The 15,492-nt window shown below is 39.1% G+C and overlaps 1 protein-coding gene across 3 annotated transcripts in view; it reads left to right on the top strand.

Annotated features, from left to right (window-relative positions):
• ZRANB3 (zinc finger RANBP2-type containing 3) overlaps positions 1–15,492 on the top strand; it is a 1,006,798-nt gene that overhangs the window by 553,533 nt on the left and 437,773 nt on the right. For all 3 annotated transcript variants that reach the window (XM_053698237.1, XM_053698236.1, XM_053698238.1), the window contains 2 exons: positions 10,224–10,403; positions 14,119–14,271. In XM_053698237.1, coding sequence (XP_053554212.1) covers positions 10,224–10,403; positions 14,119–14,271 — 333 coding nt within the window. The remainder of the gene's footprint in view (positions 1–10,223; positions 10,404–14,118; positions 14,272–15,492) is intronic.

The following is a 15,492-nucleotide window of genomic DNA, read 5'->3' as shown; positions in this document are numbered from 1 at the left end:
CTTTTTTACCACAGGATAAAAAATCTAAGGGTAAAAACAGGGCTAATAATCGTTTTCGTTCCTTTCGTTTCAACAAAGAACAAAAGCCTCATCCTTCATCCTCAGGAGCAGTTTCAGTTTGGAAACCATCTCCGGTCTGGAATAAATCCAAGCCTGCTAGAAAGGCAAAAGCCTGCTTCTAAGTCCACATGAAGGTGCGGCCCTCATTCCAGCTCAGCTGGTAGGGGGCAGGTTACGTTTTTTCAAAGAAATTTGGATCAATTCTGTTCACAATCTTTGGATTCAGAACATTGTTTCAGAAGGGTACAGAATTGGTTTCAAGATGAGACCTCCTGCAAAGAGATTTTTTCTTTCCCGTGTCCCAGTAAATCCAGTGAAAGCTCAAGCATTTCTGAATTGTGTTTCAGATCTAGAGTTGGCTGGAGTAATTATGCCAGTTCCAGTTCTGGAACAGGGGATGGGGTTTTATTCAAATCTCTTCATTGTACCAAAGAAGGAGAATTCCTTCAGACCAGTTCTGGATCTAAAAATATTGAATCGTTATGTAAGGATACCAACGTTCAAGATGGTAACTGTAAGGACTATCTTGCCTTTTGTTCAGCAAGGGCATTATATGTCCACAATAGATTTACAGGATGCATATCTGCATATTCCGATTCATCCAGATCATTATCAGTTCCTGAGATTCTCTTTTCTGGACAAGCATTACCAGTTTGTGGCTCTGCCGTTTTGGCCTAGCTACAGCTCCAAGAATTTTTACAAAGGTTCTCGGTGCCCTTCTGTCTGTAATCAGAGAACAGGGTATTGTGGTATTTCCTTATTTGGACAATATCTTGGTACTTGCTCAGTCTTTACATTTAGCAGAATCTCATACGAATCGACTTGTGTTGTTTCTTCAAGATCATGGTTGGAGGATCAATTTACCAAAAAGTTCATTGATTCCTCAGACAAGGGTAACTTTTCTGGGTTTCCAGATAGATTCAGTGTCCATGACTCTGTCTTTAACAGACAAGAGACGTCTAAAATTTATTTCAGCTTGTCGAAACCTTCAGTCACAATCATTCCCTTCGGTAGCCTTATGCATGGAAATTCTAGGTCTTATGACTGCTGCATCGGACGCGATCCCCTTTGCTCGTTTTCACATGCGACCTCTTCAGCTCTGTATGCTGAATCAATGGTGCAAGGATTACACAAAGATATCTCAATTAATATCTTTAAAACCGATTGTTCGACACTCTCTAACGTGGTGGACAGATCACCATCGTTTAATTCAGGGGGCTTCTTTTGTGCTTCCGACCTGGACTGTAATTTCAACAGATGCAAGTCTCACAGGTTGGGGAGCTGTGTGGGGATCTCTGACGGCACAAGGAGTTTGGGAATCTCAGGAGGTGAGATTACCGATCAATATTTTGGAACTCCGTGCAATTTTCAGAGCTCTTCAGTTTTGGCCTCTTCTGAAGAGAGAATCGTTCATTTGTTTTCAGACAGACAATGTCACAACTGTGGCATACATCAATCATCAAGGAGGGACTCACAGTCCTCTGGCTATGAAAGAAGTATCTCGAATTTTGGTTTGGGCGGAATCCAGCTCCTGTCTAATCTCTGCGGTTCATATCCCAGGTATAGACAATTGGGAAGCGGATTATCTCAGTCGCCAAACGTTGCATCCAGGCGAATGGTCTCTTCACCCAGAGGTATTTCTTCAGATTGTTCAAATGTGGGAACTTCCAGAAATAGATCTGATGGCGTCTCATCTAAACAAGAAACTTCCCAGGTATCTGTCCAGATCCCGGGATCCTCAGGCGGAAGCAGTGGATGCATTATCACTTCCTTGGAAGTATCATCCTGCTTATATCTTTCCGCCTCTAGTTCTTCTTCCAAGAGTAATCTCCAAGATTCTGAAGGAATGCTCGTTTGTTCTGCTGGTAGCTCCGGCATGGCCTCACAGGTTTTGGTATGCGGATCTTGTCTGGATGGCCTCTTGCCAACCGTGGACTCTTCCGTTAAGACCAGACCTTCTGTCACAAGGTCCTTTTTTCCATCAGGATCTGAAATCCTTAAATTTAAAGGTATGGAGATTGAACGCTTGATTCTTGGTCAAAGAGGTTTCTCTGACTCTGTGATTAATACTATGTTACAGGCTCGTAAATCTGTATCTAGAGAGATATATTATAGAGTCTGGAAGACTTATATTTCTTGGTGTCTTTCTCATCATTTTTCTTGGCATTCTTTTAGAATACCGAGAATTTTACAGTTTCTTCAGGATGGTTTAGATAAGGGTTTGTCCGCAAGTTCCTTGAAAGGTCAAATCTCTGCTCTTTCTGTTCTTTTTCACAGAAAGATTGCTATTCTTCCTGATATTCATTGTTTTGTACAAGCTTTGGTTCGTATAAAACCTGTCATTAAGTCAATTTCTCCTCCTTGGAGTTTGAATTTGGTTCTGGGAGCTCTTCAAGCTCCTCCGTTTGAACCTATGCATTCATTGGACATTAAATTACTTTCTTGGAAAGTTTTGTTCCTTTTGGCCATCTCTTCTGCCAGAAGAGTTTCTGAATTATCTGCTCTTTCTTGTGAGTCTCCTTTTCTGATTTTTCATCAGGATAAGGCGGTGTTGCGAACTTCTTTTGAATTTTTACCTAAAGTTGTGAATTCCAACAACATTAGTAGAGAAATTGTGGTTCCTTCATTATGTCCTAATCCTAAGAATTCTAAGGAGAAATCGTTGCATTCTTTGGATGTTGTTAGAGCTTTGAAATATTATGTTGAAGCTACTAAGTCTTTCAGAAAGACTTCTAGTCTATTTGTTATTTTTTTCCGGTGCTAGAAAAGGCCAGAAAGCTTCTGCCATTTCTTTGGCATCTTGGTTGAAATCTTTAATTCATCTTGCCTATGTTGAGTCGGGTAAAACTCCACCTCAGAGGATTACAGCTCATTCTACTAGGTCAGTTTCTACTTCCTGGGCGTTTAGGAATGAAGCTTCGGTTGATCAGATTTGCAAAGCAGCAACTTGGTCCTCTTTGCATACTTTTACTAAATTCTACCATTTTGATGTATTTTCTTCTTCGGAAGCAGTTTTTGGTAGAAAAGTACTTCAGGCAGCGGTTTCAGTTTGAATCTTCTGCTTATGTTTTTCATTAAACTTTATTTTGGGTGTGGATTATTTTCAGCAGGAATTGGCTGTCTTTATTTTATCCCTCCCTCTCTAGTGACTCTTGTGTGGAAAGATCCACATCTTGGGTAATCATTATCCCATACGTCACTAGCTCATGGACTCTTGCTAATTACATGAAAGAAAACATAATTTATGTAAGAACTTACCTGATAAATTCATTTCTTTCATATTAGCAAGAGTCCATGAGGCCCGCCCTTTTTTTGTGGTGGTTATGATTTTGTATAAAGCACAATTATTCCAATTCCTTATTTTATATGCTTTCGCACTTTTTTATCACCCCACTTCTTGGCTATTCGTTAAACTGAATTGTGGGTGTGGTGAGGGGTGTATTTATAGGCATTTTGAGGTTTGGGAAACTTTGCCCCTCCTGGTAGGAATGTATATCCCATACGTCACTAGCTCATGGACTCTTGCTAATATGAAAGAAATGAATTTATCAGGTAAGTTCTTACATAAATTATGTTTTTCTTAGTCTCAAACAGAATAAAGGGCTTAATATGGGCTATAAAACTGGTAGACACTTTTATGGGCTAAATCGATTGCTTTATTTGGACATTTTATACATGTTTATGCTGATAATTCACACTTATAAACTTGGGGAACGTTTTTTAACGTCAGGCACTATGTTAGACACCTTTTCCAGTCAGGAAGGGCCTTCCCAGTTGTAGGCTGAGCCTCATTTTCGCGCCATTACTGCGCAGTTGTTTTTGAGTGCAAGACATGCAGATGCATGTGTGAGGACCTGAGAGTAGTTGTAAAAGTTCCTAGAAGGCGTCATTTGGTATCGTATTCCCCTCTGGGCTTGGTAAAGTCACAGCAAAGGCTGTAGCTGGGACTGTATAGGGGTTAAATCTGTAACCGGCTCCGGTTTCGTTATTTTAAGGGTTAAAGCTCTGAAAATTGGTGTGCAATACTTTTAATGCTTTAAGACACTGTGGTGAAATTTTGGTAAATTTTGAACAATTCCTTCATATATTTTCACATATTCAGTAATAAAGTGTGCTCTGTTTAAAATTTAAAGAGACAGTAACGGTTTTGTTTTAAAACGTTTTTTTGTGCTTTATTGACAAGTTTAAGCCTGTTTAACATGTCTGTGCCTTCAGATAAGCTATGTTCTATATGTATGAAAGCCAATGTGTCTCCCCCTTCAAAATTGTGTGATAATTGTGCCATAGCGTCCAAACAAAGTAAGGACAGTACTGCCACAAATAATGAAATTGCCCAAGATGATTCCTCAAGTGAAGGGAGTAGACATGGTTCTACATCATCTCCTTCTGTGTCTACGCCAGTTTTGCCCACGCAGGAGGCCCCTAGTACTTCTAGCGCGCCAATGCTTATTACCATGCAACAATTGACGGCTGTAATGGATAACTCCATAGCAAATATTTTATCCAAAATGCCTGCATATCAGAGAAAGCGCGATTGCTCTGTTTTAAACACTGAAGAGCAGGAGGGCGCTGATGATAATTGTTCTGTCATACCCTCACACCAATCTGAAGGGGCCATGAGGGAGGTTTTGTCAGATGGGGAAATTTCAGATTCAGAAAAAATTTCTCAACAGGCTGAACCTGATGTTGTGACATTTAAATTTAAATTAGAACATCTCTGCGCACTGCTTAAGGAGGTGTTATCTACTCTGGATGATTGTGACAACTTGGTCATTACAGAAAAATTATGCAAGATGGACAAGTTCCTAGAGGTTCCGGTGCACCCCGACGCTTTTCCTATACCCAAGCGGGTGGCGGACATAGTGAATAAGGAGTGGGAGAAGCCCGGCATACCTTTTGTTCCCCCTCCTATATTTAAGAAATTATTTCCTATGGTCGACCCCAGAAAGGACTTATGGCAGACAGTCCCTAAGGTCGAGGGGGCAGTTTCTACTCTAAACAAGCGCACTACTATTCCTATCGAAGATAGTTGTGCTTTCAAAGATCCTATGGATAAAAAATTGGAAGGTTTGCTTAAAAAGATTTTTGTACAGCAAGGTTACCTTCTACAACCCATTTCGTGCATTGTTCCTGTCACTACAGCAGCGTGGTTCTGGTTCGAGGAACTAGAAAAGTCGATCAGTAGAGAGACTCCATATGAGGAGGTTATGGACAGAGTTCACGCACTTAAGTTGGCTAACTCTTTTATTTTAGATGCCGCTTTGCAATTAGCTAGATTAGCGGCGAAAAATTCAGGGTTTGCAATTGTGGCGCGCAGAGCGCTTTGGCTAAAGTCTTGGTCAGCGGATGTATCATCCAAGACAAAATTGCTTAACATCCCCTTCAAGGGTAAAACTCTCTTTGGACCAGAATTGAAAGAGATTATCTCAGACATCACTGGGGGAAAGGGCCACGCCCTCCCACAAGATAGGCCTTTCAAGGCCAGGAATAAGTCTAATTTTCGTTCCTTTCGTAATTTCAGGAACGGGCCGGCCTCTAATTCTGCATCCTCTAAGCAAGAGGGTAATGCCTCACAGTCCAAACCAGCCTGGAAACCAATGCAAGGCTGGAACAAGGGTAAGCAGACCAAGAAGCCTGCTACCGCTAACAAAACAGCATGAAGGAGTAGCCCCCGATCCGGGACCGGATCTAGTGGGGGGCAGACTCTCTCTCTTTGCTCAGGCTTGGGCAAGAGATGTTCAGGATCCCTGGACGCTAGAAATAGTTTCTCAGGGTTATCTTCTAGAATTCAAGGAACTACCCCCAAGGGGACGGTTCCACATGTCTCACTTATCCTCAATCCAAATAAAGAGACAGGCGTTCTTACATTGTGTAGAAGACCTGCTAAAGATGGGAGTGATACACCCAGTTCCAATGACGGAACAAGGAATGGGATTTTACTCAAATCTGTTCGTAGTTCCCAAAAAGACGGAACCTTCAGACCAATTCTGGATTTAAAGATCCTAAACAAATTTCTCAGGGTACCATCGTTCAAAATGGAAACCATTCGAACGATTCTACCCACTATCCAGAAAGGTCAATTTATGACTATCGTGGATCTAAAGGATGCGTACCTACATATTCCTATCCACAAAGAACATCATCAGTTCCTAAGGTTCGCCTTTCTGGACAAACATTACCAGTTTGTGGCCCTCCCATTCGGATTAGCCACTGCTCCAATACTCCCTTCTAGCGGTTCTAAGACCGAGGGGCATTGCAGTAGTACCATACTTGGACGACATTCTAATACAAGCGTCGTCCCTTTCAAAAGCAAAGGCTCATACAGACATCGTTCTGGCCTTTCTCAGATCTCACGGATGGAAGGTGAACATAGAAAAAAGTTCTCTGTCTCCGTCAACAAGAGTTCCCTTCCTGGGAACAATAATAGATTCCTTAGAAATGAGGATCTTTCTGACAGATGTCAGAAAGTCAAAACTTCTAAGCGCTTGTCAAGTTCTTCATTCTGTTCCACGTCCTTCCATAGCTCAGTGCATGGAAGTAGTAGGGTTGATGGTTGCAGCAATGGACATAGTTCCTTTTGCGCGAATTCATCTAAGACCATTACAACTGTGCATGCTGAAACAGTGGAATGGGGACTATACAGACTTGTCTCCAGTGATTCAAGTAGATCAGAAGACCAGAGATTCTCTCCGTTGGTGGATATCCCTGGACCACCTATCCCAGGGAATGAGCTTCCGCAGACCAGAGTGGGTTATTGTCACGACCGACGCCAGTCTAGTGGGCTGGGGTGCGGTCTGGGAATCCCTGAAAGCTCAGGGACTATGGTCTCGGGAAGAGTCTCTTCTCCCGATAAACATTCTGGAACTAAGAGCGATATTCAATGCTCTCAGGGCTTGGCCTCAGCTTGCAAAGGCCAGATTCATAAGATTCCAATCAGACAACATGACGACTGTTGCGTATATCAATCATCAGGGGGGAACAAGGAGTTCCCTGGCAATGAAAGAAGTAACCAAAATAATACAATGGGCGGAGAATCACTCCTGCCATCTATCTGCGATCCACATCCCAGGTGTGGAAAACTGGGAAGCGGATTATCTGAGTCGTCAGACATTCCATCCGGGGGAGTGGGAACTCCACCCGGAGATTTTTGCCCAGTTGACTCAATTATGGGGCATTCCAGACATGGATCTGATGGCGTCTCGTCAGAACTTCAAGGTTCCTTGCTACGTGTCCAGATCCAGGGATCCCAAGGCGACTCTAGTGGATGCACTAGTAGCGCCTTTGACCTTCAACCTAGCTTATGTGTTCCCACCGTTTCCTCTCATTCCCAGGCTGGTAGCCAGGATCAAACTGGAGAGGGTCTCGGTGATCTTGATAGCTCCTGCGTGGCCACGCAGGACTTGGTATGCAGACCTGGTGAATATGTCATCGGTTCCACCATGGAAGCTACCTTTGAGACAGGACCTTCTTGTTCAGGGTCCATTCGAACATCCAAATCTGGTCTCCCTCCAGCTGACGGCTTGGAGATTGAACGCTTGATTCTATCAAAGCGTGGGTTTTCAGATTCGGTGATCGATATTCTGGTTCAGGCCAGAAAACCGGTAACTAGAAAGATTTACCATAAAATATGGAAAAGATATATCTGCTGGTGTGAATCCAAGGGATTCCCTTGGAATAAGGTAAAAATTCCTAAGATTCTTTCCTTTCTACAAGAAGGTTTGGATAAAGGATTATCTGCGAGTTCTCTAAAGGGACAGATTTCTGCTTTATCTGTCTTACTACACAAACGATTGGCAGCTATGCCAGATGTTCAAGCATTTGTTCAGGCTCTGGTTAGGATCAAGCCTGTTTACAGACCTTTGACTCCTCCCTGGAGTTTAAATCTAGTTCTTTCAGTTCTTCAAGGGGTTCCGTTTGAACCTCTACATTCCATAGATATTAAGTTGTTATCTTGGAAAGCTTTGTTTTTGGTTGCTATTTCTTCTGCTAGAAGAGTTTCAGAGTTATCTGCTCTGCAGTGTTCTCCGCCGTATCTGGTGTTCCATGCAGATAAGGTGGTTTTGCGTACTAAGCCTGGTTTCCTTCCAAAGGTTGTTTCTAACAAAAATATTAACCAGGAGATAGTTGTACCTTCTTTGTGTCCGAATCCAGTTTCAAAGAAGGAACGTTTGTTACTCAATGTGGACGTAGTCCGTGCTCTAAAATTCTATTTAGAAGCTACAAAAGATTTCAGACAAACATCTTCTCTGTTTGTCGTCTATTCTGGTAAAAGGAGAGGTCAAAAAGCGACTTCTACCTCTCTTTCCTTTTGGCTTAAAAGCATCATCCGATTGGCTTACGAGACTGCCGGACGGCAGCCTCCTGAAAGAATCACAGCTCACTCCACTAGGGCTGTGGCTTCCACATGGGCCTTCAAGAACGAGGCTTCTGTTGATCAGATATGTAAGGCAGCGACTTGGTCTTCACTGCACACTTTTGCCAAATTTTACAAATTTGATACTTTTGCTTCTTCGGCGGCTATTTTTGGGAGAACGGTTTTGCAAGCCGTGGTGCCTTCCGTTTAGGTAACCTGATTTGCTCCCTCCCTTCATCCGTGTCCTAAAGCTTTGGTATTGGTTCCCACAAGTAAAGATGACGCCGTGGACTGGACACACCAATGTTGGAGAAAACAGAATTTATGCTTACCAGAATTTATGCTGGTGTGAATCCAAGGGATTCCCTTGGAATAAGGTAAAAATTCCTAAGATTCTTTCCTTTCTACAAGAAGGTTTGGATAAAGGATTATCTGCGAGTTCTCTAAAGGGACAAATTTCTGCTTTATCTGTCTTACTACACAAACGATTGGCAGCTATGCCAGATGTTCAAGCATTTGTTCAGGCTCTGGTTAGGATCAAGCCTGTTTACAGACCTTTGACTCCTCCCTGGAGTTTAAATCTAGTTCTTTCAGTTCTTCAAGGGGTTCCGTTTGAACCTCTACATTCCATAGATATTAAGTTGTTATCTTGGAAAGCTTTGTTTTTGGTTGCTATTTCTTCTGCTAGAAGAGTTTCAGAGTTATCTGCTCTGCAGTGTTCTCCGCCCTATCTGGTGTTCCATGCAGATAAGGTGGTTTTGCGTACTAAGCCTGGTTTCCTTCCAAAGGTTGTTTCTAACAAAAATATTAACCAGGAGATAGTTGTACCTTCTTTGTGTCCGAATCCAGTTTCAAAGAAGGAACGTTTGTTACACAATTTGGACGTAGTCCGTGCTCTAAAATTCTATTTAGAAGCTACAAAAGATTTCAGACAAACATCTTCTCTGTTTGTCGTCTATTCTGGTAAAAGGAGAGGTCAAAAAGCGACTTCTACCTCTCTTTCCTTTTGGCTTAAAAGCATCATCCGATTGGCTTACGAGACTGCCGGACGGCAGCCTCCTGAAAGAATCACAGCTCACTCCACTAGGGCTGTGGCTTCCACATGGGCCTTCAAGAACGAGGCTTCTGTTGATCAGATATGTAAGGCAGCGACTTGGTCTTCACTGCACACTTTTGCCAAATTTTACAAATTTGATACTTTTGCTTCTTCGGCGTCTATTTTTGGGAGAACGGTTTTGCAAGCCGTGGTGCCTTCCGTTTAGGTAACCTGATTTGCTCCCTCCCTTCATCCGTGTCCTAAAGCTTTGGTATTGGTTCCCACAAGTAAAGATGACGCCGTGGACCGGACACACCAATGTTGGAGAAAACAGAATTTATGCTTACCTGATAAATTACTTTCTCCAACGGTGTGTCCGGTCCACGGCCCGCCCTGGTTTTTTAATCAGGTCTGATGAATTATTTTCTCTAACTACAGTCACCATGGTACCATATGGTTTCTCCTATATTTTTCCTCCTGTCCGTCGGTCGAATGACTGGGGTGGGCGGAGCCTAGGAGGGACTACTTTTACCAAAAATATTTCCAGATGTTTTGTTGTTACATCATTAGGAAAAGCTCTATCAATAACAACTTTGATTTTTTTCTGTATATCATTATATATTACCTTGTTACTGTAATCGTCTCAGTTAGAATTTTATCTTTGATGGCTATTATATTTATATGTGTGTGTAAATATCAAAATATATTTTCCAGTATTTACATTTTTTATTTCTATATTATTTTATTAATTTATTTCTTTATTTAATATGCAAGGGACTGACATTCACAGCTGCTACTCATGTTGTCTTTGCCGAACTCTACTGGGACCCTGGTCACATAAAACAAGCAGAGGATCGAGCGCACAGGATAGGACAGAGTAATTCTGTGCATATTCATTATCTTATTGCCAAAGGAACTCTGGACACTCTAATGTGGGGGATGCTGAATAGAAAGGTATAATGTGATATATGTAACCGGTTTTACAAAGCTGCTTATTATGCCTTCAAGGTCAAATAATCTGATTATGATGCATTAAGACTGTAGAGAAGATCTTAGTATAGGCTAATCTGCAAAAACATGGCGAGCTGATTGATAATGGTATTGTGAGCGCTGCCTATGTTATATATATATATATATATATATATATATATATTTATATATAATAAACTCCCATCCCAAATAATGATAATGAATCACCATGAGTCATAGATAAGATGTCATCTTTTATAGTTTTTTCTTTATCTTTGTAGCTTCACACCCACTCTTGCTTCCCTTGCTCTTTCAATTAGTTTAGGATATTCTGTTATTCATCAAAGAAAGACTGAACAGCATAGATACAAATACAGAAAACAAAAGTGCAAATTTCTTCCATGAATTCAAAATAGTTCATTACCTAGCTCTCTTGAGATACAATAGATGTATTAAACAGCAATTGCACAAATGTTCTCAAAAGTAAATCTGTGTGTATCCGAAAAGTCATTTTCACTAGATTAAAGCCTCAAAGCATGATATTATGTAAGATTATTGGAGTAAACATATTGTTTTTATTTAAATAAATAAAGAATGATTAAAGGACCTCTAAACACAAATTGTAAACTACATGATTTTGAACCTTCTTATCTGAGAATAATTTTGCAATGAAAATTGCAGCTTTATTTTGTCAAATGAGTATATTGTTTGATGTTAATTCATTTCACTGATTTTCCCTGCCCCTCAGAACAAAATAATCTCTGCTAACCAATCACAAAATAATATTCAGATATAGCATGAGATCTGTTTGCACACGTGCAGTTGAGAGAGAATGGGGAAGCCTGCCCTTATCTCTTCCCTTAAGGTGGTTTAGCACGGATTCAACTTGGTTACTGTTGCAAAGAATGATTCTCCTCTCATGATTGTTAATGCAAAACTGATAATCCCCCTTTTACAAACATGTGACTGCTGAGAATCTTAGGGGGTAGGGTGAAGTAAACAAAAGCTTGCATAAATTGCTTAAAAGTATTAACCAAACCTGCCTTGGAGAAAGTGAAACAATCACATTTTAAAGATGTATTTTAAAGCAAAAGGCAGCAAAATAAATAATAAATGTATATTGCAATAATGTTTCACTTGCAATAATAAAACATTTTAATGTGTTGAAATGTCAAGTTTAATGGTGCTTTAAATGGCCGTTTGTTTGCGCCAAAGTGTAGAAAATAGTGTGAACAGGTATAATTCTTATATAGTTATAAATACAATTGGAAAAAAAATTGGAATAAAGTGACACTGTGTGTGTTGATATTAAAGAGATTAGAGTGTAAATATTAGTCAATGTGATAAAGTAAAAATATATATTTGTATGAACACAAATATTAGATCAAATAACACTTATGTGTAAATTGTATATGTATATAAAATAGGTCCTCTCAAAATGTATGTATATATGCGAGACCAATTCAAGAATATATTAAAACTTTTTGTGTTTCACAAACCAGTGATATGATAGAAAAATTGTGATAGATAAAATCTGATGTGCAATTTTAAAAATCCGCTGCCTCAAGCAAGACAATTGAAAGAAAAAATAATATGAACTTCAAAACTAAACTAATATTAATCTTATACCTAATATTATCTAAAATTAAACCCAAGCAGAAAATAATACGAGGTTTGATCTATGCCTATAGGGTTGAAATGCCCTATAGGCATAGATAATTTAGTTTTGAACTAAATATTATTTTTTCTTTCAATTGTCTTTTTTGAGGCAGCGGATTTTTAAAATTGCACATCAGATTTTATCTATCACAATTTTCCTATCATATCACTGGTTTGTGAAACACAAAACGTTTTAAGATATTCTCGCATATATACATACATTTTGAGAGGACCTATTTTATATACATATACAATTTACACATAAGTGATCTACTATTTGTGTTCATACAAATATATATTTTAACTTCTTCTCATCGACTAATATTTACACTCTAATCTCTTTATTATCAGCACACACAGTGTCACTTTATTCAGATTTTTATTTCCAATTGTATTTATAACCATATAAGAATAAAACCAGCTCCCCTTACCTGTTACACTATTTTCTACATTTGACAGCTGTTTGGAGGAACATTTGTCCATCTAGGGTTTGAGCAGTTCATTTCATGTCGCAACACTAGATCTAGGTGCACTCACTCTAATTGGCTTTCTACATTTGCTCCAAAGTTTACTGCATTACTATGTGCTGAATAGATTGTTTTCTTCCACACCACAATATACCTTGTTCTTTCATTAAACAAAAGTTCTTTCTAGTACCTTATTGTATTCCTTATAATCTATCCTTCAGGCATTTACTATAACTCTCAGCCATTTTTTTGTTGTTTTTTTTTTATTTAAAAAAAGGAATATATGACAATATGTATGTTCATATGGCAGTATGCATGTAGTGATTCCATTAGCTTATCGATGCTGTCAAATTTTTAGAAACTTCCTTTCTAGGAAACTCATTGATAGGTATATTTTTCCAAACTTTAAAAAAAAAAGTTTTATTGACATTTTAATTATTATTATTTTCTGGTTCTGAAGTAAACATGTGCATGTAATGTTTTAATTATAATCAGTCTCATAGATGCATTGCTGTTGGTAATTTGCAGTTTTGTCAGGGCATAATTATATGTTGTAGCTCCATTACTATGAATGAAAATAAAATCCAAACGAAGCAGCTGCTCCCTGGGAGAGATTTCAAAATTATTTTATTTTTTTGGGGGGGGGGTCTGTAGCCTGTTCTTGACATATTGTTTTTTTTTAATGCTGGCCCACAGTGTATACAAATACGTGGTACTTTTTCTGCTTAAAGTGACATCATAGTGAGAACTTAAATTTGCATGACTACATTTCATTTTTAAATGAAAACATTTTTACAAAATACTAGTATTAGAAAAACAATTCTAGTAAAAGCTATTTTTCAGGGGCATAATGCATCTGCTGCACATCCTTACTGCACCTGCATTCAAACAATGCACTTGTTCAGAAATCCATTGGTGGTTTGTATGGCACAAAAAGTCATTGCTGACCTTGAGAAGGCGTATGTACATAGGCCCTAAAACAGTAATATTTTTTAGTCAGTACACTTATATTGTAAAAATGCTTCTTCTCAAAAATGAACTGCACTGATGCTTTTTGGAAATTTGAATATTTTGTCTCCCTTCTCTTATGTAATACATTTGTAGTTTACAGCCTTACTTTCTTGACTTTGTGTCCCTATTGAAGTTATTGTTTATACAGTTTTCATACAGCTTCAAAAAAAAGTCTGTCTTTCATAAGTCTGTGCTTGCTTTCGGACTATATCTAAGCTTTATTTGTAATTATTTGTAAAATTAATTGTTCAAGCTGGGTTTCAAAGTTGAGTTTGATGTCATAATTGAGGATAGGGAGATAACTTTATTTTGTTTTGGTTCTTAATCCAGTTGACTAAAGTCCTTGTCCTTCTTGGTTTTTTTCAGCTTTTTTATACTCTAAATTTGAGTTTTAGCAAAACTTTATCAAACAGCAAATGAGCAGTTTGTGTGCATCCTTTATAATAGCAGCACTTTTCTTTCATTTTTATTTTACTCCTGTCATAAATAATAATCTATGCAAAATAAATGGCCAGTGAAAGATTTTATTTATCTTTGTTTCTTTTCTTTCGTAATGATTACAGGCAAATGTTACAGGTAGCACACTGAATGGCAAGAAGGAAAAAATACATGCAGAAGAAGATAATGAAGAAAAATGGGACTTTCTTAACTTTGCTAAATCATGGACCCCAAATGAAGGTTTGGAAGACATGAAAGACGGTCAACTCTTTACACATGTGAGATTTTTTTCTTATATTTTTAAACTAATTACTAGGATGTAATACTTTAAAACTTATGTACATTGCTAATATTGTTAAGGTATATCGGCAGAATAGTAACAGAAAATGCTCCCCATGGTGATTAAATGATGAAAAGAAAAGTTGTTTGGCATAATTTGATGCTAGATCCCTGATTGTGAATTGTTGAAGCTGGTATTTGTGGCAGGCACTTGGCTGCTCATGTAAAGATTCATATGAAATAGAGAGATTATAATGAAAAATAAAATCTTGAATTCATTAGAACATTTTATTGTAACACTAGTTTGCCTTGAAAAAGAGTGTTACCTGCTGCAACATAGCTAAAGTCTTCCTTGGAGCTGCAACACAGCTGGGACTGCTGAGGGGACTCCTGGAAAGGAGCTTTCTGAGGTTGTTATTGATACTAATAAATGCCTCCTTTGTAAATCTAACAGAGTGTGTTCACCAGCACAGCTTTGTATCACTTGTTTTACTGTCTGTTCTCCAGTCTCACTCTGCAGGCCCTAGTTGTCAATCTACTTCGATGTGCTCAACTCAGATTCATCAAGCAAAGTTTGCAGGACATAGCAGTCAGCCTACTGTAGTACGCCCTCCTGCACAACTCTCTCAAAGTGCAATTTCAAATAACATTGTACCAGTGACACAGGGTAATTTTTCACCTTTTCCGCCAGATATTTCATCCCAACTTCAGTCTGCCGTGTTGGCTGCTCTGGGTGCAATGCCACCTTCTGGCAAACATAAGAGGTAGGTTAAATATTGTTCTACTGACCACAGGTCCAGGGCACCTGCTGGACTCTCTGAAAGACTTACTCAGGACTTGAATGATGAATCATAATTCTCCAATTCGGACAAGGAAATATCTTCATCAGATACCTCTATGAATGTTGATAAGGAGGATGAGGCCTTCACTTTTAGGTTCAAGATGGAACACCTTAGGTACTTGCTTAAGGAGGTTCTGTGTAACCTAGGGGTGTCAGAGTCCAAATCGGCTGAGGAAAAGCCAGCCCAGAAATTAGACGACATATTTCAACCCAAATCGATGGCTCTTGATGTTTTCGCATGTTCCTTTTTTGATAGCTGATATCATTACCAAGGAATGGGAGAAGCCTGGGGTTTAGAATTATTAAATATCGTTCCTTAAGTGGATGCGCCCATTTCTACCCTAGCTAAGAAAACCACTATCCCTTTAGAGGATAGCAC

This window comes from Bombina bombina, chromosome 1 (assembly GCF_027579735.1).
Source record: "Bombina bombina isolate aBomBom1 chromosome 1, aBomBom1.pri, whole genome shotgun sequence".
Lineage (NCBI taxonomy): Eukaryota > Metazoa > Chordata > Amphibia > Anura > Bombinatoridae > Bombina > Bombina bombina.
The sequence above is the reverse complement of the archived record's forward strand: the minus strand, read 5'-3'. Positions and strand labels throughout refer to the sequence as shown.